Source organism: Budorcas taxicolor, chromosome 22 (genome assembly GCF_023091745.1).
Source record: "Budorcas taxicolor isolate Tak-1 chromosome 22, Takin1.1, whole genome shotgun sequence".
In the NCBI taxonomy this organism is placed as follows: domain Eukaryota; kingdom Metazoa; phylum Chordata; class Mammalia; order Artiodactyla; family Bovidae; genus Budorcas; species Budorcas taxicolor.
Genome location: NC_068931.1, coordinates 34,155,599 through 34,182,266, shown reverse-complemented (window position 1 = coordinate 34,182,266; position 26,668 = coordinate 34,155,599). Strand labels below are relative to the sequence as shown.

General features: G+C 36.6%; 1 protein-coding gene across 1 annotated transcript in view; it reads left to right on the top strand.

The window, feature by feature from the left end:
• RBBP8 (RB binding protein 8, endonuclease) overlaps positions 1-26,281 on the top strand; it is a 56,519-nt gene extending 30,238 nt beyond the window's left edge. Inside the window, exons 6-18 of the mRNA XM_052660325.1 lie at positions 3,360-3,535; positions 5,569-5,673; positions 7,080-7,165; positions 8,719-8,831; positions 10,111-10,990; positions 11,073-11,199; positions 13,456-13,544; positions 14,429-14,543; positions 18,026-18,169; positions 19,951-20,020; positions 21,898-21,994; positions 24,731-24,872; positions 26,156-26,281. Of these exons, the coding sequence (XP_052516285.1) occupies positions 3,360-3,535; positions 5,569-5,673; positions 7,080-7,165; positions 8,719-8,831; positions 10,111-10,990; positions 11,073-11,199; positions 13,456-13,544; positions 14,429-14,543; positions 18,026-18,169; positions 19,951-20,020; positions 21,898-21,994; positions 24,731-24,872; positions 26,156-26,253 (2,242 nt within the window). The 3' untranslated portion in view covers positions 26,254-26,281. The remainder of the gene's footprint in view (positions 1-3,359; positions 3,536-5,568; positions 5,674-7,079; positions 7,166-8,718; positions 8,832-10,110; positions 10,991-11,072; positions 11,200-13,455; positions 13,545-14,428; positions 14,544-18,025; positions 18,170-19,950; positions 20,021-21,897; positions 21,995-24,730; positions 24,873-26,155) is intronic.
• The last annotated feature ends 387 nt before the right edge of the window (positions 26,282-26,668 follow it).

Genomic DNA, 26,668 nt, shown 5'->3' with positions numbered 1-26,668 from the left:
AATCAATTACGTATTAGGTTAGAAAGCAGTAACTGCTATGGATAAAGTAACAGCGGAATAATAATAAGGAATGGGAGTACTAGGGTGTGGGAAGGGGGTTGCAGTTTTAAATAGCATGTTTAAGGCAGGCAATGATAAGAAGGTAAAACTCCAGTGAACACTTGGAAAAGATGAGGTAATTAGCCTTGTGATATCTGGGAGTGAGCATTCCAAGCATATGGGACAGCTGGAGCAAAGAACATAAAGTAGGAATGTGCCTGGTGTGTCTGAGGAGCCTCGGGGAAGCAAGGGTGGCTGGAGTAGAATATAATTTGAAAGGGGTCAGATAGGTAATAAGGGGAGGGAAATCAATCATTATAAGGACTTTGGCTTGTGTTTTCAGTTAAGTGGGAAGATGTGGCAGGTTTTAATCAGAAGAGTGACATAGTATGACTTGTTTTAATGGAACTGTTTGAGTCCTACTGGTGGGTCTATACCAAGGATAACGGTATTGTCTTTGGGAGTCTGGCTGCCAGGGTTTAGATCCTGTTTCTGTTACTTGCTTTTATTTTAGTAAGTCACTTAATCTCTATATCTTAATTTTTCCCTTTGTAAAGTGAGTGTAATACCTTATGCTTAAACTGATACATGTAGCACTTTGAAGAGTACCTGCCATTGCAAGCCTGCAACTAACATTGGTGCTATCAGTGTTGGTATTACTTCAGTTCAGTTCAGTCACTCAGTCATGTGTGACTCTTTGCGACCCCATGGACTGCAGCACGCCAGGCCTCCCTGTCCATCACCCGACTCCCGGAGCTTACTCAAACTACGTCCATTGAGTCAATGATGTCATCCAACCATCTCATCCTCTGTCATCACGTTCTTCCGCCTTCAGTCTTTCCAGGCATCAGAGTCTTTTCAAATGAGTCAGTTCGTCTCATCAGGTGGCCAAAATATTGGAGTTTGAGCTTTCAATGAATATTCAGTACTGTTTTCCTTTAGGATGGACTGGTTGGATCTCCTTGCAGTCCAAGGGACTCTCAAGAGTCTTCTCCAACACCACAGTTCAAAAGCATCAGTTCTTTGGTGCTCAGCTTTTTTTGTAGTCCAACTCTCACATCCATACATGACTACTGGAAAAACCATAGCTTTGACTAGATGGACCTTCGTTGGCAAAGTAATGTCTCTTCTTTTTAATATGCTGTCTAGGTGGGTCATAACTTTTCTTCCAAGGAGCAAATGTCTTTTAATTTCATGGCTGCAGTCATTTGCAGTGATTTTGGAGCCCCCAAAAAATAAAGTCTGTCACTGTTTCCATTGTTTCCCCATCTATTTCCCAGGAAGTGATGGGACCAGATGCCATGATCTTAGTTTTTTGAATGTTGAGTTGCCAACTTTTTCACTCTCCTCTTTCACTTTCAAGAGGCTCTTTAGTTCTCCTTTGCTTTCTGCCATAGTGTAGTGTCATCTGCATATCTGAGGTTATTGATACTTCTCCCAGGAATCTTGATTCCAGCTTGTGCTTCTTCCAGTACAGCATTTCTCATGATGTACTCTGCATAAGCAGAGTGACAGTATACAGCCTTGTATTATTTAAGACACTGAATTTGTCGTTTGCCAGTCTTACTGGTGTATGCAGGTCAGGAAGCAACAGTTAGAACTGGACATGGAACACTAACTGGTTCCAAATAGGAAAAGGAGTACGTCAAGGCTGTATATTGTCACCCTGCTTATTTAACTTACATGCAGAGTACATCATGAGAAGCACTGGGCTGGAAGAAACACAAGCTGGAATCAAGATTGCCGGGAGAAATATCAATAACCTTAGATGTGCAGATGACACCACCCTTATGGCAGAAAGTGAAGAAGAACTAAAGAGCCTCTTGACGAAAGTGAAAGAAGAGAGTGAAAAATTTGGCTTAAAGTTCAACATTCAGAAAACAAAGATCATGGCATCTGGTCCCATCACTTCATGGGAAATAGATGGGGAAACCGTGGAAACAGTGGCTGACTTTATTTTTTTGAGCTCCAAAATCACTGCAGATGGTGACTGCAGCCATGAAATTAAAAAGCGTTTACTCCTTGGAAGGAAAGTTATGACCTAGACGACCTAGACAGCATATTAAAAGGCAGAGACATTACTTTGCCAACAAAGGTCCATCTAGTCAAAGCTGTGGTTTTTCCAGTAGTCATGTACGGATGTGAGAGTTGGACTATAAAGAAAGCTGAGTGCTGAAGAATTGATGCTTTTGAACTGTGGTGCTGGAGAAGACTCTTGAGAGTCCCTTGGACTGCAAGGAGATCCAACCAGTTCATCCTAAAGGAGATCAGTCCTGGATGTTCATTGGAAGGACTGATGTTGAAGCTGAAATTCCAGTTCTTTGGCCACCTGATGCAAAGAGCTGACTCATTTGAAAAGACCCTGATGCTGGGAAAGATTGAGGGCAGGCAGAGAAGGGGAAGACAGAGATGAGATGATTGGATGGCATCACCAACTCAATGGACGTGAGTTAGGGTAGTCTCCGGTGATGGACAGGGAGGCCTGGTGTGCTGCAGTCCATGGGGTTGCAAAGCGTCGAACACGACTGAACGACTGAACTGAACTGAAATGAAAACTTACTGATTCTATTGTCAGTGTTTAATACTGGTCCCTTCCTTTCCATTCCTATCTTCAGAATTCCAGCTCAAACCCACAGATGCTCCTGCCTAGACTATTACAGCCACTGCCGCCTTTCTTTCTGTCCCACTAATCTTGCACAGTCCTGCTGCTAGATTGTCACATTACTGCCATCTCTAAAACCTTAGTTCCTTTCCTCTTGCTTTCTAAATGATGTGCATACTTAACTCGAGGTTCTCCTTCATGTAGTTCCAGCGTGTCCCTCTCTAACACAAGTACATGGTACTACTGCCTGCCTTTCTCAAACTTGCTAATCCTCTTTGGATTTTCTCTGCTGTTTAAAATTCTTTTAATTTTCGCCTCAAGTACCACCAGCTATACTTTCTACTTCACCACTTTCTACTTCACCTCTCACAATAATATTTTCCACCTGGTATTCTGGTCATTTGAGTATATCTCTGATCCTTGTATTTAGGAATGTTAGATGCAAGGAATTATTTCTCTTCCAGCTTCATACCTGTGTTTGGCTGCTGTTGTTTATTCACTGTCTTCGTGTCCTACTCTTTTGCAGTCCCACGGACTGTAGCCCACCAGGCTCCTCTGTCCATGGGAGTTTCCAGGCAAGGATACTGGAGTGGGGTGCCAAGTCCTCCTTCAGGGGATCTTCCTGAGAGTGTTCTGCTATAGCTCATACCATATGGTAGATGTTTTAATAAATATTTATTGAACTAATTTTCTTTTAATTGTCCTTATTTTCCTCTAGGAATGATCAACCACATAAAGCAACTGATTTTGAATCCGAGGAAGATGTTATTCCAGATTCACCGATAACAACCTTTTCATTTTCTGGCACTAATCGGCTACGAAGAAAGGAGAACCTCCGTGTCCGATATATAGAGCAAACACATGCTAAACTGGAGCACTCTGGCTGTGCACATGGTGAGGATTAGAGTTGTAGCTTAGTTACCTAGTTCTGTTAAAAAAAAAAAAAAGAGTTTTCATCTTGTTAGGAAGATAGTCACTGTTCAGGGTAACGTACATTACAACTATAACCTTAACTTCCATCAGTGAAGTGACTGGGAAGGTATCTTCTGCCTGTGTTATATATAGACATGATTTGCTCATCTGAATATGTAAACACTCAGCATTTTACAAATGTAGGGAATAGTTTTTTCCTTTTGGTTTAAAAAATATCCCTATGTGTATATCTGAGTGGGATACAATGAAAGAGGAAGGTAGGCTAACTCTGAGTTCCTCTCCTGTATGCTGGTTATTATGCTGAGTGATTTGAATACATTATTACTGTATTTTAATTCTCATGACAGGTTTGTAGGGTAGCTTCTAGCACCTTCGTTTTATAGATGAGGAAAGATTGTTCCTAAGAGGAGTTAAATAGCCTGTCAAGTGGATGAGTCAAAATTCAAATATAGATCTTCCTGCCTCTAAATTTTTGTACTTTGGAAGTATTATCCATAGCTACTCCCATCAAAGCTTTAACTACCTATTTTTAATTTTTCTAATGTGTAGCACTTGGTGGTAAATCAGGAAATGGTTTTATAATGTTTCTAGTTTGTGGCTAATCAGTGGCGTATTTCTTAATTCCAGGCACCATTTCTGGTAAATGCTTTGAAACTAAATTTTCATGTAGTCCTGAAATTTATCCTGTGGTGTGTCACAGTGCTCATTCCTTTTAATATTGATCTAAAAGTAAATCAGTATTTAGAACTTCCATCTTTAACCTAAACTCTTTGTAACAAGGAAAGCATTTGAGGAGAAGGAGTATATCTAGTCTTAGAGATATTTTTATAATGCAAATAAAGTGTTGACAGTAGCTCTGCCTTTTAAAAAAATAGTAATCTTAATTTTTGATATTGTAAAATTGACACAGTTTTTCTCCATTTTATATGAGCTTGCATCACCATCTAGTGGAAAACAAAAGCATTGTTAAAAATCTTATACATAATTAGGAGCTAAAGTAAAATGTAACATCTTGGATCTAGAATGAACATATGTGGGCCTTTTAGTCTGGTATCATATAGGACATGAATAACCACAGATAAGCATCAGCATAGTTTAGATCATGTTTAAATCTATCTGAAAGAATATCCAGAAAAACAAATCACAGCAATTTTCTTTTTCAGGAAAGTCATCTTGTACAAATGCTCTTGGTTTATCTCTTTGTTGTATGAGAATAACTTGTAACTGTTTAAAACCATGTCAGTTTTAATCTTGTTCTGATCATTTTTACTTAGACAATGAAATTTTGGTTTTAAAATATCACTTTTGAGCCATTCAAATTATTTTAAAACTAATTTAATGACTAGTTACTCCTTTTCTTTTTCTAACACCCATGCTTGTTTATTTTGAAATGTTTGTTTGTGTGTTAACCACTCAGTCGTGTCCGACTCTTTGTGGCTCCATGGACTATAGCCCACCAGGCTCCTCTGTCCATGGAATTCTCTGCACAAGAATATTGGAGTAGGTTGCCATTTAGTGCTTTTTAAGGATAATTTCTAGTTATAATTAGTAAAAATCTATTCCCCTTTACTTTGTCCTTCTTTTGGTTTTCTTTGAATTAAATCCTTAAATAGTGGAATGATTTTTGATAAAGCATGTTTCAGATTTCCTTCTGGAAAATGAAAACTCTGAAATAAAGACTGAAAAACGATATGATGCAGTATTCATTGCAGATGAACCCACTGATTTCCACAAGGAAAGGTCACCTTAAAATATTACAACACTAGAAGGCTTAGGTCAGAAGAAGTTTATCTGTTCCAGTCCTCTTCTCCCCCACTGTCTTAACTTCCAACTTTTTTTCTTAGTGAAACTAAAGGAATAACGTCTTTATTAGACTGTGAAAGTTATGTCAATAAAATAGACTTCCAGTGCATTTAAAGATAGATTTGTACTGGCATATTAATTTTATCATGATTGTTTGTTTATTTGTAATCTCTCCTTTGTTTTTCCCTTAGAATTGAGAACAGTACCAAAGTCTTCAGCTCATCCACAACATAAACCTCAGGAAAGTGAAATTCTAGTGGCTGACACTTGCAATCAGAGTCAAGCTCCAGTGGCTAGTAAGCAAGATACTAAGATTATAAATTGGTGGGCAAGAGTGGCCAACCATGTCAATTTAGACAATATTTTAAAATACTTTCCATATAATTTTGTTTGTATTACTTGTTTAATAGTCTTTTTCATATTGGAAAGTAATGTATCCTGTTATTAGTTCGTATTAATATCCATGGGCTTCCCTTGTGGCCTGGATGGTAAAAAATCTGCCAGCAGTGCAGGAGACCCAGGTTCGATCCCTGGGTCAGGAAGATCTGCTGGAGAAGGGAATGGCTACCCACTCCAGTATTCTTGCCTGGAAAATTCAATGGACTGAGAAGCCTTATCCATTTTAATACAAATTGTTAGTAATTTTAATAAGGCTTTACTGTGGTTTACTCATTCATTCAACAAATATTTGAGTGCCGACTGTATACTGGGCACTAAACAAAATGTTTAAACTCATAGAGCTTACAATCTCGTTGGGGGAGAAAGAAAGTAAATATATGTTAGATGAAACAGGAGCTCTAAAGAAAAATAAAGCAGGGTAAGAAGAGATTTTAGAAAGTCTCACCTTAAAAAAAGTAACATTTGAGGAGAGACAGAGAGCAGGTGAGTCATGTGGATTTCAGGGCAAAGGGCATCCCAGGTAGAGACATCAGTGAGCACAGAGGCCTTGAGGTGAGGGTGCTCTTTGGTTTGTTTGAAGAACATTAAGGAGCCCTTTGTGGGCAGGACAGAGTGAGTGAACGGGAGATTGTTTTGGGCAACTCTTAAGAGGAAAGAGACTGGTAGCTGGAGGTTTGCAGGATGGAGCTGAGGGTTGCAGGATGGAGCTGAGGGTTGCAGGATGGAGCTGAGGGTTGGTTAGAAATCCGGAGTTTGTTTTTAAAAATATATTGTTTCAGATACTGAGTAGACATTCAGGTAAAGATTTTGATGGGTAGGTGAATGTGAATATAGATGAGTCTAGGACAGAGGTTGTTAGCATGTAGGGGAGATCTGAAGCCATGAGACTGGGTGAGATTGCCAAGCAAATGAATAATGATGGGAGAAGTAGTTCTGATACTTAGACACAAGGCTCTCCATCATGGAAAGGAGTGATTCTCAACTGTATTGTATTGTCACTCCCAGTCTAAAAGCCGTTTTAGACTTTTTTCCCCCTCCAATTACTTCCTCCATGGAATTTTAATATAGCACAAGAAATCCATTTAATTATATATTTTTAATGATAATTTTTTCAGTGGCAGTAAACCTGCAATGTATTGCAATTTATAGTAGGTATTTTGGGCTTTATAAAACAGAATTTTTAAAATTGTTCAGTGCCATTTTGTAAAGTGGTCCATTGAGCTTTTTCTTTGCTTTTTTGGTACGTTTTCATATGGCTAGTTTCTACAATTGTATAATTGTGTTTTTTTTTCCTTAAACTTAGAACCACATGGACAAAGCAGTTATCCTCCTGATAATTTAGCTACAGTAGTTGCTGAAACACTTGGACTTTGTGTTCAAGAAGAATCTGTAAGTAATTGTTTAGTTTGGTAATAAATATGAATTAATTAGTGTTCTTTGAGGTCAGTTTTTAGAGAATTAAGCAAGAGAAAAAATTTTTTATCCAAAAATTATTAGATAAAGGCCTAGAACAAAATTGATGTCACTAGAAAAGGCCCATTTATAGTATTCACTCCGGGCAGTTGCAGAAAACTCTATCAAGTCTTAGATTCTTGGGATATAGGTTATGGGTTGAGTCAGAATTTAGATGATTTAATAGGGAACTCTGCTCAGTGTTATGTGGCAACCTGGATGGGAGGGGAGTTTGGGGGAGAATGGATACATGTGTATATATATGGCTAAGTCTCTTTGCTGTCCACCTGAAACTATCACAACATTGTTAATTGGCTATACTCCAATAAAAAGCTAAATAATGAAAAAAACCTTAGACAGCTTAGAGGGTTTAGCCAAACCTCTTCCCTGTCCCCTCTCCTTCCTACCCTGTTCCAGCTTAAAGAGAAGATTTAAACCTTTAGATTGAGTTCAGAATTTATTGGGTCTTTTTGACATCCTTTAAACTGGGCTTTGATTTGGAAAACAGACTAAATTCTTGGTTCTACTACAGATGCTTTAATTCTTTGTCCTTACAAATGCCAATCCAGTTAGACCACATCCTTAGGGATTGAGTCAGAAATTAACCCCATGATTTTCTTTTCATTATTTAGTGCTTCCTTACATCAGATACATTCACTATTTTTCATAACCAGTCTCTAAAAAATAGAAGCCTTGAATTTGTCACTCTTAAGGAAGCTTCATTTTGATACAGCTTTGAAACATATCCCTTTGCTTCAGTCAGTAAATGCATATAGGCTCTTATAAAGTTTTCTTGCTGTTGAATTTCCAAAATTGAATTGACTTTTGACTACATTTGAATTTTTTTTTGTGGCGGGGGTGGGATGAGGTTCTTTCTAGTTTTAAAACTGACTTCAAGTGATGGTGGTTAGTTTTTACCCTTTGAAATCTAAACATGTTTTAACTTTTTAAAATCCCCTCCTACCAATAAACTTGGCATGTCAGTAGTTTAGACACCAAACCTATTGAGGGAACTGATCTCTAAAGATTTGCTGCTCAAAGTGTGATCCACAGGCCAACAGCATCTTCATCCCTGGAAGTTTGTGTGAGAGAGAAAATCTTGAATCCAGCCCAGATCTACTGAAAGAGAACTTATGTTTTCATAGGATCCTCAGTTGATCTGTGTGTATGCAAAAGTTTGGGAAGCACTGCTCTTTAAATATCCTTTTAAATTCATCTCCTATAAGTATAAATAATCATCTCCGTTCCCTTCCTCTCATCTAACCAACCTGGTTTTTTAGAATTAGCAACTATCAGTCTGCTTTCTGTCCTTAAGAATTTACGTATTCTGGATGACTCATTTAAATGGAATTATATGTGTCTTTTGGGTCTGGCGTCTTTCACTTAGCCTGTTTTCGAGTTCATCTGCATCACAACATGTATCAGTATTTCATTCCTTTTTAAGAATAATCCTCCATTGTATTTATGTACTTTATATTTTATTATTGAAGGAATCTCGAGGCCCTCGGAGCCCTCTTGGTGATGAGCTCTACCACTGTCTGGAAGGAGATCACAAAAAACAAGCTTTTGAGGAATGTAGAAGAAATAGTGAAGATAATTTAAGGTAATTTGGGGCACTTTGGTAAAAACTTATAAACTGTTAATGATATTCCATTGCAGCGAGTTCCACAGATTTCAACTATTTCTCTCCCTCAGCTTGTTATTCTGGTTGTATTTTTATTAAAAAAAATAATTCCCCCAGTTTATGACCTGTTAAGGGCTTTTTGTGTTACAATAGAGATTGGGATGTTACTATTAGGTTCTTTCTGTACTTCTGACAAGCAGTGCTTCAGAGGTCCCAGCCTCATCTCTTTTTAGGATCCAGTCATCCCTCCTGGATTTGTATTTTCTAAAACTGAATGTTGTATGAAATCCATCATTAGCTCTGATGAGCATTCAAGATTGGGATACACTGTTGCTTTTACTAATTTTAGAACATCCATTAACTAACAATACTATATTTACGTAGCATTTTGCTTCTTTTTTAAATACATACATCACATTTAATTGTCATTATACTAGGTCATTAAAGTAGGTTTTATTACCCCCATATTTTACAGTCAACAAAAATGAAGCCCCACAGAAGTTAAATGTCTTTAAGACTACACAACTATTAAGTGGGCTTCCCAGGTGGTGCTAGTGGTAAAGAACCTGCCTGCTGTTGCAGGAGATGTAAGAGATGCGGTTTAATCCCTGGGTCGGGAAGATTTTCCCTGGAGAAGGGCATGGCAACCCACTCCAGTATTCAGTATTCTTGCCTGGAGAATCCCATGGACAGAGGAGCCTAGTGGGCTACAGTCCATAGGGTCACAAAGAGCCGGACATGACTGAAGCGACTTAGCCTGCACGCACAACTATTAAGTAAGAGAGTCGGAGCTCTTAGCCATTCCACTTCTTCAGACTTAACCCTAATGATCTTTCTACTACCCCAGCTGTCTGCTACAGGCAGGCTGGGTCATGAGTTATGTTCTGTAGTATAAGAATTTTGTTTCTTGGAGTTACTCTTGATAAGATTTCATAACAACAAAAGAATTTGGGATTTGTTCAAATATTTTCTTATATAGTGAATTTATTTAAGTTACTTTGGAAAAATATTTATAGATAGGAATATCATGGTTATTGAGATAGGTTTGCTGTATCATTTCCCTCTGCTTTCTGTCAGCCAAATAAAGAGAAGCCAGCAACTATGTCTTAAATTTTGGTCAATGATCTGCTTCTAATATGTGGATAAAACCTTACTGTTAATAATTCTGTATTAGCAAAAGTTTTCTCATTATGCTTATCTTTTAATTTTTACCCTGTTTCTTTAATAGGAGAAAAGTTACCACTCTTTATTTTTTTAGGTTTTCAGATTCAAAGACTCCTCTTCAAGAAGAATTGACTACTCGGGTATCATCTCCTGTATTTGGAGCTCCCTCTAACGTGAAAAGTAGTTTAGGTTTGAATACAAGTTTGTCCCCTTCTCTTTTAGAGACTGGGAAAAAAACCCATCTGAAAACCGTGCCCCTCAGCAATACTTCTGCTTCTGGACCAGAGAAACCTAGATCAAAATCTGAAGATGGAGCCCTTATCACACATCATCTTCTTGGGACTGAAGTGAACAAGATCCCTAGTCAGTCATCTTCTAATAAGCAGATACTTATAAATAAAAATACAAGTGAACCTGTAAGTGAGCAGGATAGTATTGATCACATTAAAGATACTGATAAAGATAAATATGTGGTACCACTGAAGTCACTGGGAGGCAGAACCAAAAGGAAGAAAATTGAGGAAGAAAGTGAAGATGAAGTAATCTGTCCCCAAGCCTCTTTTGATAAAGAAAATGCTTTTCCTTTTCCACTGGATAGTCATTCTTCCATGAATGGAGACTACGTGATGGATAAACCTCTGGATCTGTCTGATCGATTTTCAGCTATCCAACGTCAAGAGAAAAGCCAAGGAAGTGAGAACTCTAAAATCAGATTTAGGCAAGTGACTCTCTATGAGGCTCTGAAGCCCATTCCAAGGGACTCTTCCTCAAGCCACAAGGCCTTGAGCGGGAGCTGTGGGCTAACCAAAGACTCCCCGGAAGAACCCTGTTTACAGGAGTCCCTTTTCCAGTCCTTGAGTAAATCTCCAGATAATAAAACACTGTTACAAATAAAGGAAGAAAACCCAGTATTTAAAATCCCTCTTCGTCCACGTGAAAGTTTGGAGACAGAGAATCTTTTTGATGACACAAAGGTATGTGTTCAATATTCAAAGCCTTTGATTAAAATGGTAGTTTGTGATTTTTCCTAGATGCTAATAATTTTTTCTGTTTTAGGGTGCTGGTTCTCATGGGCCTATAAAGATGAAAACCAGATCAGTCCGTGGAGCATGTGAAGTTGCATCAGTTCTTCAGTTAAATCCATGTAGAATTGCTAAAACAAAATCTCTACAAAACAACCAAGGTATGTAAACTATAAATAGCATTTCCACTCTCTTTTTAATGAATTTATATTGAGTATTATAATTTATTATTTACATTCTTTGGATAGATTTCATTGTTTCTGGAAAAAATAGTTTATCTCTGTGTGTTTCTGTGTTTATAGTACAGTTCTTACTGGTTTCACCTTAAAATTTTCTGCTCTTCTACTTTTTGAAAAAATAAATTGACATCTTTAATACCTACTTTTATAGGTGATTTTATAGATTTAATTCTTTTATGTAGTTGTTTCTTGTTTTCTTTACAAAAAGAAAGCTTTAAAAATTTAAACTACACAGATTTTTAAAGTATAAAAAATAGAAATTTATCATCCAAACCTTGTTCCTCACCATATACATAGCCAGTCCTTTTTTTGTATTTACATATATATATATATATATATATATATATATATCAATGGCACCCCACTCTAGTACTCTTGCCTGGAAAATCCCATGGACGGAGGAGCCTGGGAGGCTGCAGTCCATGGGGTCGCTAAGAGTCGGACACGACTGAGCAACTTCACTTTCACTTTTCACTTTCATGCATTGGAGAAGGAAATGGCAACCCACTCCAGTGTTTTTGCCTGAAGAATCCCAGGGATGAGGGAGCCTGGTGGGCTGCCGCCTATGGGATCACACAGAGTCGGACACAACTGAAGCAACTTAGCAGCAGCAGCATGTATATCTCTTAACTATTTGTATATATAAATTTATATGGGTTTTTAAACTTCTTGTTTGAAAACATTGTTTGCTCTTTCATAATTTTGCTGTGTTTTGAAGTCTTTTTGGTTTTTTTAGCTCCCAAATATTTCTGAACTTTATATGTAGTATTTATTCCTTATTGGAAACTTATTCCTTCATCTGCGTTTATTTTCCTTTTCTCCTGAAGCTCATTCTTTAGTAATTCTTCCAGTGAGGGTTTCAGTCTCTATATGAAGACATTTTTTAAACTCTTATCCCTGATTTTTTTTTAATCTTTTTGTTTTTATTTTTATTTTTTCCATGGTTGCTCTAGGGATTGTAGTGTACTTATTTAACCTTTCACAATCTACTTTGAGTTTATACTGTACCACTTTATGCTCTATAACTGTACCTTATGTAGTTGTCATGTATATTAATGTAATTGAAACCTCCTCCAGTGTTACAGTTTTAACTTAAATTTTTTTTTATTGAAATAAAAATCAGTCATTAAAGTGTACAATTCGGTGGTTTTGATGTAGTCACAATTGTGTCACCATTACTGTACTCTTAAGTTTAGAAGATTTTCATCACCATACAAAGAACAGTACCTGCTAGCAGTCACCCTCCACTTCTCTCTTGTCTTCGCCAGTCCTAAGCAGCCACTTAATCTACTTTCTGTAGCTATAGATTTGCATATTCTGAAGTATTCATATAAATGGAATTGTACAATATATGATATTTCATGACTTCTTTCACTATTTCAGTTTTTCACTGTTACAAGTAATGCTGGTTTGAACATTTATATACAATTTTGTGTGGATGTAAGTTTCATTTTTCTTGAGTTATACCTAGAAGTAGAATTGGTGGGCCACATGCTAACTCTGTGGCTTCCCTGGTGGCTCAGACGGTAAAGAATCCGCCTGCAATGCGGGAGACCTGGGTTCAAGCCCTGAGTTAGGAAGATCCCCTGGAGGAGAGCATGGCAACCCACTCCAGTATTTTTGCCTGGAGAATCCCCATGGACAGAGGAGCCTGGTGGACTACAGTTCACAGGGTTGCAAAGAGTCAGACAGGACTGAATGACTAAGCACAGCACACACATGCTAACTTCTCTTTCCACAGGAGCTACATCAGTTTATATTCCCACCAGCAGCATGTGAGAGTTCCTGTTTCTCCATATTCTCACCAACACTTGTTTTCATTGTCCGTCTTTTTGATTCTAGCCATCCTATCGGTGTGAAGTTATTAATATGTCTCAACTGTGCTTTTGGTTTGCCTTTTCTTTGATGGCTAATGATGTTGAGCTTCTTTTCATGTGCTTTCTGGCTGTTTTCATTTTCTTTGAAGAATTGTCTATTCAGGTCCTTTGCTTATTCTCAGTTGGAGTAACTGTCTTATTATTGAGTTGTGAGAGTTCTTTATGTATCCTCAGTACAAGTCCTTTTTTAGACACATGATTTGGAAATATTTTTCTCATTCTGTGAGTCCTATAATGTTTTAAAGTGATGAGAATTTTAAAAATCTGTTTTTAATTGTGTATTTTTTTCTGCTTATCTAAGATGTATCCTTTGAAAATATCCAGTGGAGTATAGATCCAGGAGCAGACCTTTCTCAGTATAAAATGGATGCTACTGTAGATGATACAAAGGTGAGTTAGAAAGTAGAACCAGAGCCCATGTGGTTATTTCTAGTGTATTGTTAGTAACCCTGCCCCCCTGATTCATTCTGTAACCTTGAGATAGCCACACACTTCTTATAACCTTCATATATTTATTCAGAAAACTACAAAATAATAACATTTATTTTCCAATTTTATGGTATTTTTGAAAGGGTAATAATACTTTCTGACTTTTTAGAGACGTTTGCTGAAAAATATAGTTTTAAAATAATGTCAAATGCTAATTACATATTAAATAATTTTATTTTTTATCAAAATAATCTATTGTATGCATTGATTAACTTAACATACCTTCAAGAAAAAAATTTCATTTTTCCTAGTTGGCTGTTTCTTTAAATGCTGTGTATTTTCTTTTTAGTTAAAATTCATAGCAGAAATTACTTTTTTGGCTTGTATTTAGGTTCTACATAGTTTGAGAAGTTCTCTTGCACATGGTAGCATATTAATAAAATATTTAACAGTTGCTAGAGTAATCCATAGCCATCAAGAAGTCAAATTTGACTTACGAACTTTTCAGTGTATATTGATGTTCATTTCTGTGAAGCAGATTAGGGAAGAAAGGAAGCTTCAGGGATTTTGATAACATACAGTTCTCTCTTCCTTGGCAGCAGTCCTTTTCCTGGACTTGAGAGATGATGCTTGTATATCAAAGCTTGTAAAATATAATATATCTACATTCCTTTGGGTAAAAGTAAATATTACTTAATGCTACTAAAGTGTAAGTGTACACTTAAAAAATGGTTAAAATGGTAACATATATGTTATGTATATTTTTACCACCCCCCCCCCCAAAATAACTATAAGGTCATAAAGGGATAACAGTTAAAATTTTGAATTTTTAAATATTTTTTCAGGATGGCAGTCAGTCAAGATTAGCAGGAGAGACAGTGGACATGGACTGTACGTTGGTTAGTGAAACCATGCTCTTAAAACTGAAGAAGCGAGAGCAGAAGGGAGAAGAGAGTCCAAGTAAGATTTGTTTTGTTTTGTTTTTGTTTTTTAATTTTAATACAAAGTGGAAGGAAGTTTATAGTCATACCATTGCAATGAAGAGCATAAATGACCTTTTCACCATAAACCAGTTTTTTCCCCCGTTCTACTAATAGTAGACTTCTCTTTAGTAAAGCTTAGTTTCCATATTTCAGCAAAAAAAAAAAAAAAAACTTTAGTAAAAATAATTTTTATTTCCAAAAGAATTCAAGTTTGTGTCCAGGGGTCAGCAAACTTCAACCAGCTGCCAGTTTTGTCGGTAAACTTTTGCTGGAAGCCAGCCTAACTCACTTGTTTAATTCATTGCCTATGGCTGCTTCTGTGACACGGCAGCAGAATTGACTAGTTTCTGCAGAGACCTTATGGCCCCACAGACCTAAAATATTTACTGCCTGACCCTTTAAGAAGAAGTTTCCTGATTCCTCATTAAGATAATTTTTTCATAAAAGGTGTAAAGGGAATCTTGAGAGTCCTGTTTTAGAAATATTATTTTCCAAAGCAATTTGATAAGGAGAAAAAGGGGGGATTCTACTGAGAAGTATTAGTTGTTGTTCAGTTGCTAAGTCTTGTCCTGCTCTTTTGAAAAGTATTAGTACAGATTTGCAAATGAGCAGTAAACTCAGACTAATAGTGACGTGATTCTGCCATTTTCTTTTTCTGTAGAAAAGATTTGACTAAACTAGGGGTCTACAGCCCTTTGTAGTAAGAAACTGATAATTCTTCATCTAAAGCCTTGATTTTCTGAAAAGGGTGGGAACCGTGGAAGGATTTGGGTTGGCACCACCTTAGCAATGTTCCTGACTATAGAGGCATGTGACGCGAGATCAACTAGACTGTGAATAGTTGTCACTCATCACCCTCAAAGGTTGAAGAGTTAGGACCTGCCACATCAGGATGCAAGGCTAAAAGCAGAGGCATTTTCCCATGATCCTCTGTTAGAAACTGAGGACACTCAGACTGTGTGTGCATTTCCTGTATTCTGCTGCGAATTCTCCAGTCTACCTGCTCAGGGTCCCAGGTCTTGTTCTTGCTTCTTATAAAACACGTTATTTCTCACTGCAGTAAATGAGAGAAAATTTTAACAGCCTTTTCCTTAATTCTTTGTTCTTTAGTAACAAATAATTATCCATACAATCAAACAGCTGGCTGCCTACAGTGAAAAGGACAGTAGTTACTAAAAGGAAAACCTTAACAGTGACTTAGTCTTTTTATAGTGAATGACACATCACTTTCTTCTTAAGAAGATGACTTTGCTTTTAAGATTATTTTGTTCCTGGTACCAGTTCCTGATGTTTTCCTCAGTTTTGTAGAAAAGGGCAAAACTAAAGTATGGCAGCTTTGGCTTCTAATTTATCTAGTTAATCTAAGAAGATGATAGCTTCCCAAATATATTTGAAACAAGTAACTTATGGAGGTGAAATTAGAACTTAAACTAATGAGTGGAGATAACTTTGGCTAAATAAGGCATAATGAATACTGTTGCTGCACAATAAGTCACTCCAGTAAATCAGAGGATTAGAACAATAACGATTTTTTTTTTATGTTTCATAGTTTCTGTGCCTCAGGAATTCAGGAAGGGCTGGGCTGGGTGGTTCTATCTCAGGGTCTCATACAGATGGTGTCTGGAGCTGGAACAGCAGAGGACTAGACAGATGGGAGACTCTTGGCTCCTCTCTCATCATTCAGTCTCAGGGTTTCGCCATATAGTCTTTCCATGTGGGCTAGTTTGAGTTCCCTACTGCACAGAGACTAGGTTCCCAGAGTAAGCATCCCCAAAGAGCAAGGTAGAGGTGCACAGCATTTTTATGATCTGGACTCAGTAGTTGCTCAGTAGGAGGAGTGCCACTATCACATTTATAAGAACAGCAGGTGGGATAGGAGATATTGTTGAGCCCATACTTAGGAAAAAAACAGTCTGTCCATTCTACCCATAAGGTAGATCTTTTTCATACTTAGAATTGATGAAATATAAACTTAAAGATGAAACATACCATTAAATGGTACTGCTAATATTCAGTTCCAAAAAAAGATTTTATATCTGTGTTCAACTTAGTATATCCTTATATATCAAAAAAGGATGTAGTCTGTCCTCAAGCATTTTACAGTCAGAAGTCAGCAACAAAAAGAAATCATTAAATCATTAACTTACTATGATTTACTGACAGCATATACGGAATGCTTTGGGAATGCGTAGTGCACAGGAATTATTTTTACTTACAAATTTGATCCTCAGAATGAAAAATGAACAAATGTTTCATCATTGAGTAATTATGGAGACACAATTCTGTATCAGGAACTGGAGCAAATAGTAAACAAAAGTACCTGCCTCTCATGGAATTTACATTGTAATAGGGGAGAAACAAGCATTGTGTGCTAGATGATGGCAAGTGCTGGAGAAAGATAGCACAGGGTGAGGTGCTGGAGCATCTGCCCGGGGGAGGTGGTTGGTGGTGATTATATAGAGTGACCTTGGCAGGTTTCAGTTTTGTTAGCCAACTGAATTTCTTTCTATTTTTGGTAAACTGGTATTTTTAAAAAATGTATTCAGTTCAGTTCAGTCGCTCAGTCGTGTCTGACTCTTTGCGACCCCATGAATCGCAGCACGCCAGGCCTCCCTGTCCATCACCAACTCCCAGAGTTCACTCAGATTCATGTCCATCAAGTCAGTGATGCCATCCAGCCATCTCATCCACTGTCGTTCCCTTCTCCTCCTGCCCCCAATCCCTCCCAGCATCAAAGTCTTTTCCAGTGAGTCAACTCTTTGCATGAGGCGGCCAAAGTACTGGAGTTTCAGCTTTAGCATCAGTCCTTGCAAAGAAATCCCAGGGCTGATCTCCATAGGTTGGCCCAAAAGTTTATTCAGGTTTTTCCATACCATCTTACAGAAAAACCCAAACAAATTTTTTGGCCCACCTAACAGTTGGTACTCTGAAGATGAAATTAGCATTTGCATATCAAATATGGAATTGAATTCATTATTTCTATAACACTGAACTACCAGGTGTTCATAATAATGCAAGAAAATACTTTTCTGCTACATTAGAAAAATAAAGAACTAAACAAAACACTATAGAGGCTTTTATGTCAGTTATTTATATACAGTTTATTTAAACTTCATATTTTTCACCATTTATTATGCTGTATTTTTCTCTTCCTCACAGTTCCTTTGGTAGTTCCTTTTGGTTTACTATGAATTATACGTGAGCTGATAGAAAAAGATGTCTTAACATTTATAATAGTAAAAAAAAAAACCCAGCATTCTCATCACATAAATAAAGGACAGTTGAAGGCATAACATTAAAAACCTTTGGAAATGTACAGTAATTACCCAGACTTGGGGTTTATTCTTGCCTAATACACATCTAAATTATTCTGCAGCAGTTCTTACAAGTTTCTATGTATTAGTCTACCTAGAAAGCAAAACACTTACTTGTGGCCTAAGCTGATGCTCTTTCACATAGATGGAGAAAGAAAGATGAATGATAGCTTGGAAGATATGTTTGATCGGACGACACATGAAGAATATGAGTCCTGTTTGGCAGAGAGCTTCCCGCAGGCAGCAGATGAAGAGAAGGAATTGTCAACTACTACAAAAAAAACAAACAGTAAGGCAGTTTTCCTTCAAATTGTGTTTTTTTTCCATTACACTGAGTTTAGTAAAGTAAGTTATCAATCTTATTAACAGAGGCCTAATGAGGTATCCTAACAATTAAAACGATGTTTATTGAATAAATTTTTTTTGTTTTTTTTTAAAGATAATTTCAGATTAATAGAAGAGTTACCAAAAATAATTCAAAGGGTTATGCTTCAATGAAAAGAAGATATTTGAATGGCCAGTAAGCACATGAAAAGCTGGTCAACACTCTTGAACATCAGGGATGGTGACAATACTTCATACCCACAGAAATGGTTGGATAGCATGTATCTCTAGCAAGAGTGAAGAGCAGCTGGAACTCTCGCATTGCTGATGGAGTAGAAAATTGGTTATACTTTGGAAGCCAGTTCAGCAGGGGGCTTTTTAAACAGCTTTATTGAGATCAGTTTTTTGTAAAGTTAAGCATATACCTGTGTTGTGACCTGGCAATTCCACTGCTCCGTATGTACCCACAAAAAATGAAAACATGTTCATACTACTTCACAATGAAAAGGAGGTAACTACTAGACTCAGCAACATGGATTAGTCTCCAAAATTTGTTGAGCCAGACAAATGCAAGGATATATGGTATATCATCTCATTGATATGAAGTTCTAAAACAGACATAACTAAGCTACAGTGATAGAAATTAAATGAGTGACTGTAGAGGAGGGAAGAGACAAGAGAATATTCTTGTGCGTGAGAGACAATAGAATAGGTAACTTGCACGGACATGTTCACTGTCTTGGTTTGGGTAGCAGTTACACTGGAATATACACTAGTCAAAATTCATCTTAGTGCACTTAAAATCAGTTTGTGTAAGTTATGCCTCAATAAAGTAGATGGTTTTAAAGTCTTCAGTGGCTTCCCAGTGCACTTAAAATTCAAACTCCTTCTCTTGGCTCCCAAGGCCCATCATGGTCTGGTACCTGCCCGCCCAACATCTAACCCTGCCCCCGTCTTTCCCAACACTTCCCTTTTTTGGCAAATTAATCACACTGTCGTCCTTTTACATCATATAATATACCAGACTTTTTGCCATTGAGGACCTTTACCTAGAACATTCACCATTCGTACTCTTGTCATGACTGACTTCTCTTTAATCATCAGTTATTACCTGAGATATTCAGGTAGCCTTAGCTGTCTGCTTGCTTAATGTCTAATTGCTTCACTGCAGTGTAAATTCCATGAGGACAGCAGACCTGGCCTCCCCTGTTCTACATTAGCACAATGCTCAATAAATTTTCATAATTTGAACAGATGATAGCAATTAGCTATTTCTGAGTCTAGACAACTTGAAATTCAGGTCCATGGGTTTTCATTCTTATTCTGTCACCAGTTTTCTAATAAAATTTTAAAATCTTTTTATTTCCTATTTATCAACTACCTTAAAGTCACATTACAAAAATCAACAGTACTAAGTGTACAGATTAAAACCTATCTTGTCATTGTCATTTGGTCCCAAATGATAATAGGCATCTAAGTAGTTCTTTTAAAGTCTAAAATACTTTTATGGTTATGATTTTTATCTCTTCAGTAATTCTGAGGTGAGATAATCAGCACTCTCATTAGGCAGACAAAAAAGAAAGGAAAGAATTCATTACAGAGAACTTAAACTAATTGCCTAGGGCCTAGAGTATGAAATCCAATGAAAATAGATGTTTTGGCATATGTCTTTTTTTTTCCCCGAAAAGAAAATTACTTTTTAGTAAGTTCTACATTAAGTTTGTGGTATGCTTGTTTTGTTTATAGCTCCTGGTGATAAACAAGATAAAGTCAAACAGAAAGTATTTGTGGAGCCATATTTTAAAGGTGATGAAAGGTATGGTGGCTTTGGTTAATACCAGCAATATGATTAGAGGTACAACAGAACTATCTTTGTCAGAGCATCTCTGAACTGTGAAAATTGCTACTTTGGTTAAAATCTAATGCATATCATTTACCTTCTGACCATAACAAAAATGGAACTCAGGTATAAAAAATGACAAATTTTTAAAATAAGGAATTTTTTTTATATCACACTCTTTTTTTTGGATGGTGGTGACAGTTATTTTTTCTGCTTTATTATAACATACTTTATTCTTATCCTATTTTATCGTGAACTTTATTTGAACTTCAGGAATTTGTTGAATACTGTAACGTGGGCTTCCCTGGTGACTCAGCTAGTAAAGAATCTGCCTGCAATGTGGGAGACCTGGGTTCGATTCCTGGTTGGGAAGATCCCCTGGAGAAGGGAATGTCTACCCACTCCAGAATTCTGGACTGGAGAATTCCATGGACTGTATAGTCCATGGGGTCGCAAAGTCGGACACGACTAAGTGACTTTCACTCACTAACTAGGTGGCAAACCTTAGGTTTGTGCTTCAGAGTTATTTTAGGAGAATTTTTAAATCAAAAAAAATTTAAACAGAAACATGAGATTCTGAGCAAAGGACATGACTAAATTCTGTGTAAACTTAAGAGTCCATAAACTGTTTGAAAGAAAATATAGTCATAGCAATATTGTTTTATCTCTTCTTTCTTAGTCTTCCTTTTTAAGTTCAGTGTTGATCCATAATTGAGAGTTGTTGGATTTAGCACAGTAAGGACCTAGAATCTTACACATTTTGAAATAAAGCACTTAGAGCTTTCCTTTGAAGAACAGCACTTGCCAACTATCAAAATACCTTAAAAGAGTAGATGTGATACCCACAAGTCATTTTAAAATATCCATTTTTTTGAGTCAGATTGATTAAATTCACTGGGGTTATTTCTGTTTTAAACAAATTATGATGTTACATAAGTCTTCACTTATAAGTTTGGAGTTTTCTATATTGGGCTTCTTAAAGCAGGATATAAGTATATTAATGAATTAATTCCTGATTGCTTTTTCTGACCAAAGTACTGCATACCTTATTAATCTGTAATACCTCAGTAGCTTTGACCCTTCCTAGGTTTCCAGTGGTTCACAGTAGGATCTGATCCATTTAAAGTGAAAGTGTTAGTCACTCAGTCCAACTCTTTGCAACTCCATGGACTGTAGCCCACCAGGCTCCTCTGTCCATGGAATTCTCCATGGCAATAATACTGGAGTGGGTAGCCATTCCCTTCTCTGGGGGATCTTTCAGACCCAGGGATCAAACCTGGGTCCCCTGCACTGCAGGCGGATTGTTTACTATCCGAGCCACCCAAGCACAAATGATAGTTGTGCCTAATATTTTGAAGAATTTAAGGTGGACAGAAGCAACAAAAGAAACCGTTAGAGAAAACAGCAAATTACATGCAGACAAATGGATCTGTTCTTTGGGGAGAAGCAGGTTAGCCCTGATACATGGTTTCATAGTACTAGAAACTGAGTTAACAGAGACAGTAGTCTCTCTCAGTTATATTATTGAATACCAGTTACTGAGTTTAATAATATAGCATTCCTTTTTAATTAGGTTGTTTTATATTTTACCACACAACCTAATAACTAATTTCAGCCAGCCAGAGGCAAAAATAGGAAGTAATAGCTATCTTTTTCAGTTAGAAAAAAGTAGAAGGCACTTAATATTTTAGTGAAGAGAGAATGAAGAAATGCTTTTATCTCTCACATACGAGGAAGCATTTCAAATAAAATGAATGAATGGGGATTATCTTTCCTCTGGATGCTCATGTTTGCTAATTTAAGATGTAAACCAAAGGTCTCTATAGTAACAGATAAATTTATTTTTTCCCCAGAGAGACTGAATTACAAAATTTTCCTCATATTGAGGTGGTTCGGAAAAAAGAAGAGAGAAGAAAATTGCTTGGACACACATGTAAGGAATGTGAAATTGTAAGTACAAATGTAAACACTGTCATTTGGGGTTTCTTTGAAGATATGACTTCATGTGCATGATTTTAAAATCATAGATATAAACCATATTTGTATCTAGAAGCAAGTTTGAGCCAAGAATAACAGAATAAGTACATAGAGTATACAGACTGGCTGGGACCTGAGAGAGAGGAATAGATGGAAAGGAAAGCCTCCATTTCTCTTAGATTCTCTTTAATTGAATGTGGAGCCTCAGTACTAGTTCTTAGTTCTTACTTCCAGCTTAAGACATTTATGCCATTTGTTTTTTCTATATTTATTTGTATTTCTTTTAATTTTTTCCCCTTGTGTTATAGTGGAGACTAATACTATTGGGGAAAATTTTGATATTTCAGTCAGAAACTTTGCTGTAATAATTTTTACTTAAACACCAGCACTCTCAGGAAATGAGGTATACTCATAATTGTTTTTTCTAAACAACCAGTACAACCATAAGCTCTTTTTTTTTCCCTAAACATTTTCCTTTCTAAAAATACAGTGAACAGACTCCACTCTATTCTTAGAACCCACCTGCATTTCCCTTGTTTACTTTGGGTGTCTTGGACTAGATGTGTATCTTGAAGTAGTTTGTACTAATTGTCCTCTTACTGAAGAGTCCTGGGCAGGTTCTGTGCTTTTCTGAAACTTGCTGTTTTTTTCTTCCCTTGCTATCCTTTAGCTGTTGGATTGTTTCCAGCAATGCATTTATTTCCCCCTTAAGTTTTATTTTTCAAAACCATAGCTAGAAAATCCCATGCACAGAGGAGCCTGGAAAGCTGCAGTCCGTAGGGTCACACAGAGTCGCTCATGACTGAAGTGACTTTGTGCGCACACACGTGCACACACACACACACATACACATACACAAGCACATTAAAGTTACGTGTGAATAGGTTACAGTGCAGGTAAGCATTTGGTGAGACAAATGCTCTCATAAAATAACAGTGAGAGTGTAAATTGAGATCACTAATTTGGAAAGCAGTTTGGAGACAAGAAGCAAATGTATCTTGAGTATCAATGTATCATGAGTTTTCATAATACAAATTGAATATACCATGATTTCTTAACTAAGGAATATGATCTATACTAACTGAACTTCCCGTTTTTAGTTATAACTGGAACTAAAATTACCAATTAGAAAAAACTCTTTCACTGGAAACTCTTACTTTCCTTCTCTGAAATCATTTTTTTTGTGCTGTTATCCAGTCTCTGAAGACATTGTTCCATGCGTTTTATTCCTTCTTTTTTTTTTTTTTAGTTTTTTAAGATAGAGGTTAAATCTGTTCCCTGTTATTCCTTCATGACCAGGAGTGAAAGTGCCAGTCACATGTATCTAAATACTGTCTGTCTGCTTACAGTTCTGAAATATTTTCTATTTCATATTCCCTGTGAGATATTCAGTGAACATGCAATACACGTGGCTGTGTAATAGTCAACTCAAATTTCACATCATAAAGCGAGCATACACTTGCTACCTCCAGTTCTCAGACCTTACCTCTGAGCCTTCTATATGTCCATTCCCCTAGCTGTTTAAACCAGAGATCTTTTAGATATCTTCTTTCATCTCTCATATCTCAGTAATGGATCTATCAGCAAATCCTATTGATTGTATGTTCAACACAGCAATAAATAGTCTCTTCTTCCAAATAATCTTTTTAGAATAAAAGTTAAATCATGTCAGTCTTCAGCCCAGAATCCTTAAATGTCATCTCCTCTAAGAATGAAATCAAAGCCCTTCTCAAGGACAACAGACTCACCCCCCATTTCCTCTCTGACCTCATCTTCTTGCACTCTCCCACCTGCTCGCTGTGCTGCAGCCACCCTCACCTACTGTTGTCTTGTCTGTGTGAAAGAAAAATATATTAAATACCCTCACTTAAAAAAAATTCTGATCCTAGTCTGCCACTTGCAATAGGTGATACCATTGGTAAAATATCACTTTAATCTTCAGTTCCTCAAGTGTGGAACAGAATTAGCTGGATTGTGTGATCCAGTCATCTGTGTTTTATCAAACTTTACACCATTGCTTTGTTTTCTTTGGATCTAGAGCTTGAAGACATGTATAGTTTTCACATATAAGTTTTATCTTTCACATATAAGTTTTACCTTTCTTTGCACGAAGTTTAGGTTCTTTATGGTCACAGCTGCAAAAAATAATATGGCTTTGATCCTAATTGATAGATCTAGTTTAAAAGGACAAAGTCATGAAGGCTACAACCTTCAAAGCTAAACTTTTATTTTTAAAAATTGTACTGAAAGGAAAATTACTTCAAAACACACACTATATCCAAATGACAGTTGAGAAATGTGCTGTTCAGAGCACACGCCTTGGCTTTTTTGTTACTGGTCTGAGAAAAATTAAAAGTTTGTATGTATGTAAATCAGCTATACCACTGAGCACACTCACTGTAAAGTTCAGCTGGCTTTTTTTTTTAGTTGTAATACTATTGATGAAGGGTACAGTATGTTGCCTTATACTGTAATACAAGCCCTCTTCTTTGTGGAACAAACATTTCACAGACAACTAATTATTATCAGTAATTTATAGGTAGTAATTTACTGGTAGGTGGTATAACTTACTAATACTATCCATAAGAATTCATTTTCCTTAGCATGCTGAATACTTTAGTAGTTTTTTCAGCTTCTGGTTTTTAATCCGTAAGCATAACACTCCACTTATTATTCCTCAGTGGAAAACCTAACCAGTTTTGTTATCAGTATTATGCAGATTTTCCAGCAGAAGAAAGAGAAAAGAAGTTGGCTTCCTGCTCAAGACACCGATTTCGCTACATTCCACCCAACACACCAGAGAATTTCTGGGAAGTTGGTTTTCCTTCTACTCAGACATGTATGGAAAGAGGTGAGAGTATAGCTCATGACATTTTGGAACTTAAAAAAAAAAATACTGTGTATAATATATATACCCAAGTCTAAACATTAAACTTTTTCTTCATGGTTCTCTACCTTCTGCTACAAGTTGAAAGCCAGTTTTGTGGCACAAATACAGTTTCCTAAAGATAAAAGGCTTACGTTTAACTCTTCAAATAACTTCATTGGAATCATTGTTTACAAGCATGTTAATGAATTGTGTATGTGTTACCCTGCTTTTTTTATCATTCAAATTTCGGAAAGTAATTTCTCTTCTGTCTAGTCATTGAAATTACTTTTAATAAAGTAACTTTACAAAAGTTGCCAAAGGCATCTTTTTTTTTTAAGAGGCTGCTGTGAATTTGGATGTTAAAACTTCACTTATCAAGAATGCTAGTTGTTTATAAACCATATTTGAGTAAAAAAGACTTTTGTTTGGGAAACTGTTAACATGCAACTCACTCCTTCAAAGACAGCACTTACATTTAATAGAATTGAAGAACATATGGGAGCTTTAAAGCTCCAGATTTTTTAGCTGTAAGAAGCTTTTCTAAAAGATGCAAAGTCTATTACAGCTGTTACCATACTTCCACTTTCCCTTTTAGCAGGTCCTCTTTGACGTGACATCTCTGCATCAGATAGTTAGTCTGGATAGAGCCTTTGTTTGTACCCCTGATAGGTTCTCAGGGTATGGCAGACACAGTCCTCCCTGAAAAACTACATCATGGAGAATCAAATAGTCTGAAGAGTAAGTACAGGGACCATGTCATCTCATCTAATAGCTACTGAAAAAAAGTCTTCTTGATAAGCACCAAAATTTATCCTAACAATCGAAAGATCATGTTTAACACTTGTCCCCATTTGCAAACAATGGAAGGTAGACTAGGAAAGTGCCTAAGCGCCCCAGTTCTGGAGTCAGATGTTGGCAGAGTCCCTACTCACTTCCTTCCCAGCTTCAGGAACTTGAGTGAGTTATTGGACTTCCCTGGGTCTCCATAAGCTCAGCTGTGAAATACGTGTAGTGGAACCTACTGCAGAGGACTGTGAGTTATCCCAGACAGCATTGTATATAGCACACTGGATAAATGTCTGCTGTTATTTTTAGTACAAATGAGAAAACTGATGCTAAGTAATAAAATCATTCATCATCACAAGCGGCTAATAGAAAAATCATGTGAACTTAAAAGGCATGACATGAGACAGATGTTGACTGGATATATGCTAAAATATGTATGTTGCAAATATAGTCTTCTAAATTTGTGATTTATTTTTAAGGTTACATTAAAGAAGACCTTGATCCTTGTCCTCGTCCAAAAAGACGGCAGCCTTACAATGCAATGTTTTCTCCAAAAGGCAAAGAGCAGAAGACATAAATGTTGAAGCAAAAACAGAAGAGAGGACAATTTTCTTTTTAGTTATTTATAGTTAAAGTTGGTGTTAAACCTTGATTTTTTTTTGATCTTCTGTAAACTGGTTTATAAATCATTTTTCTATTGAAAATGTTTTTAAATGGCATTTACTCATCACACAGACAACTATTTAAAAATGTGGATAAGTTTATGTTGTATTTTCTTGCTTTTGCACCTTGAAAATAAGGTGCCTTTATTTTGCACTCTAAATTAAGAGTTGTTTATTACTTTATTTGGTAATACCTAATTACAGTTTTGAAAATATAACTGTTATAGTCTGATTTGTTTCCTCTCTTCTTTTTACTCCATCTTCCCTTGCTATGTACATTCATTCAGCAGTGACTTCATGTTAACATTACAGATTTTTATTCTCCTTTGT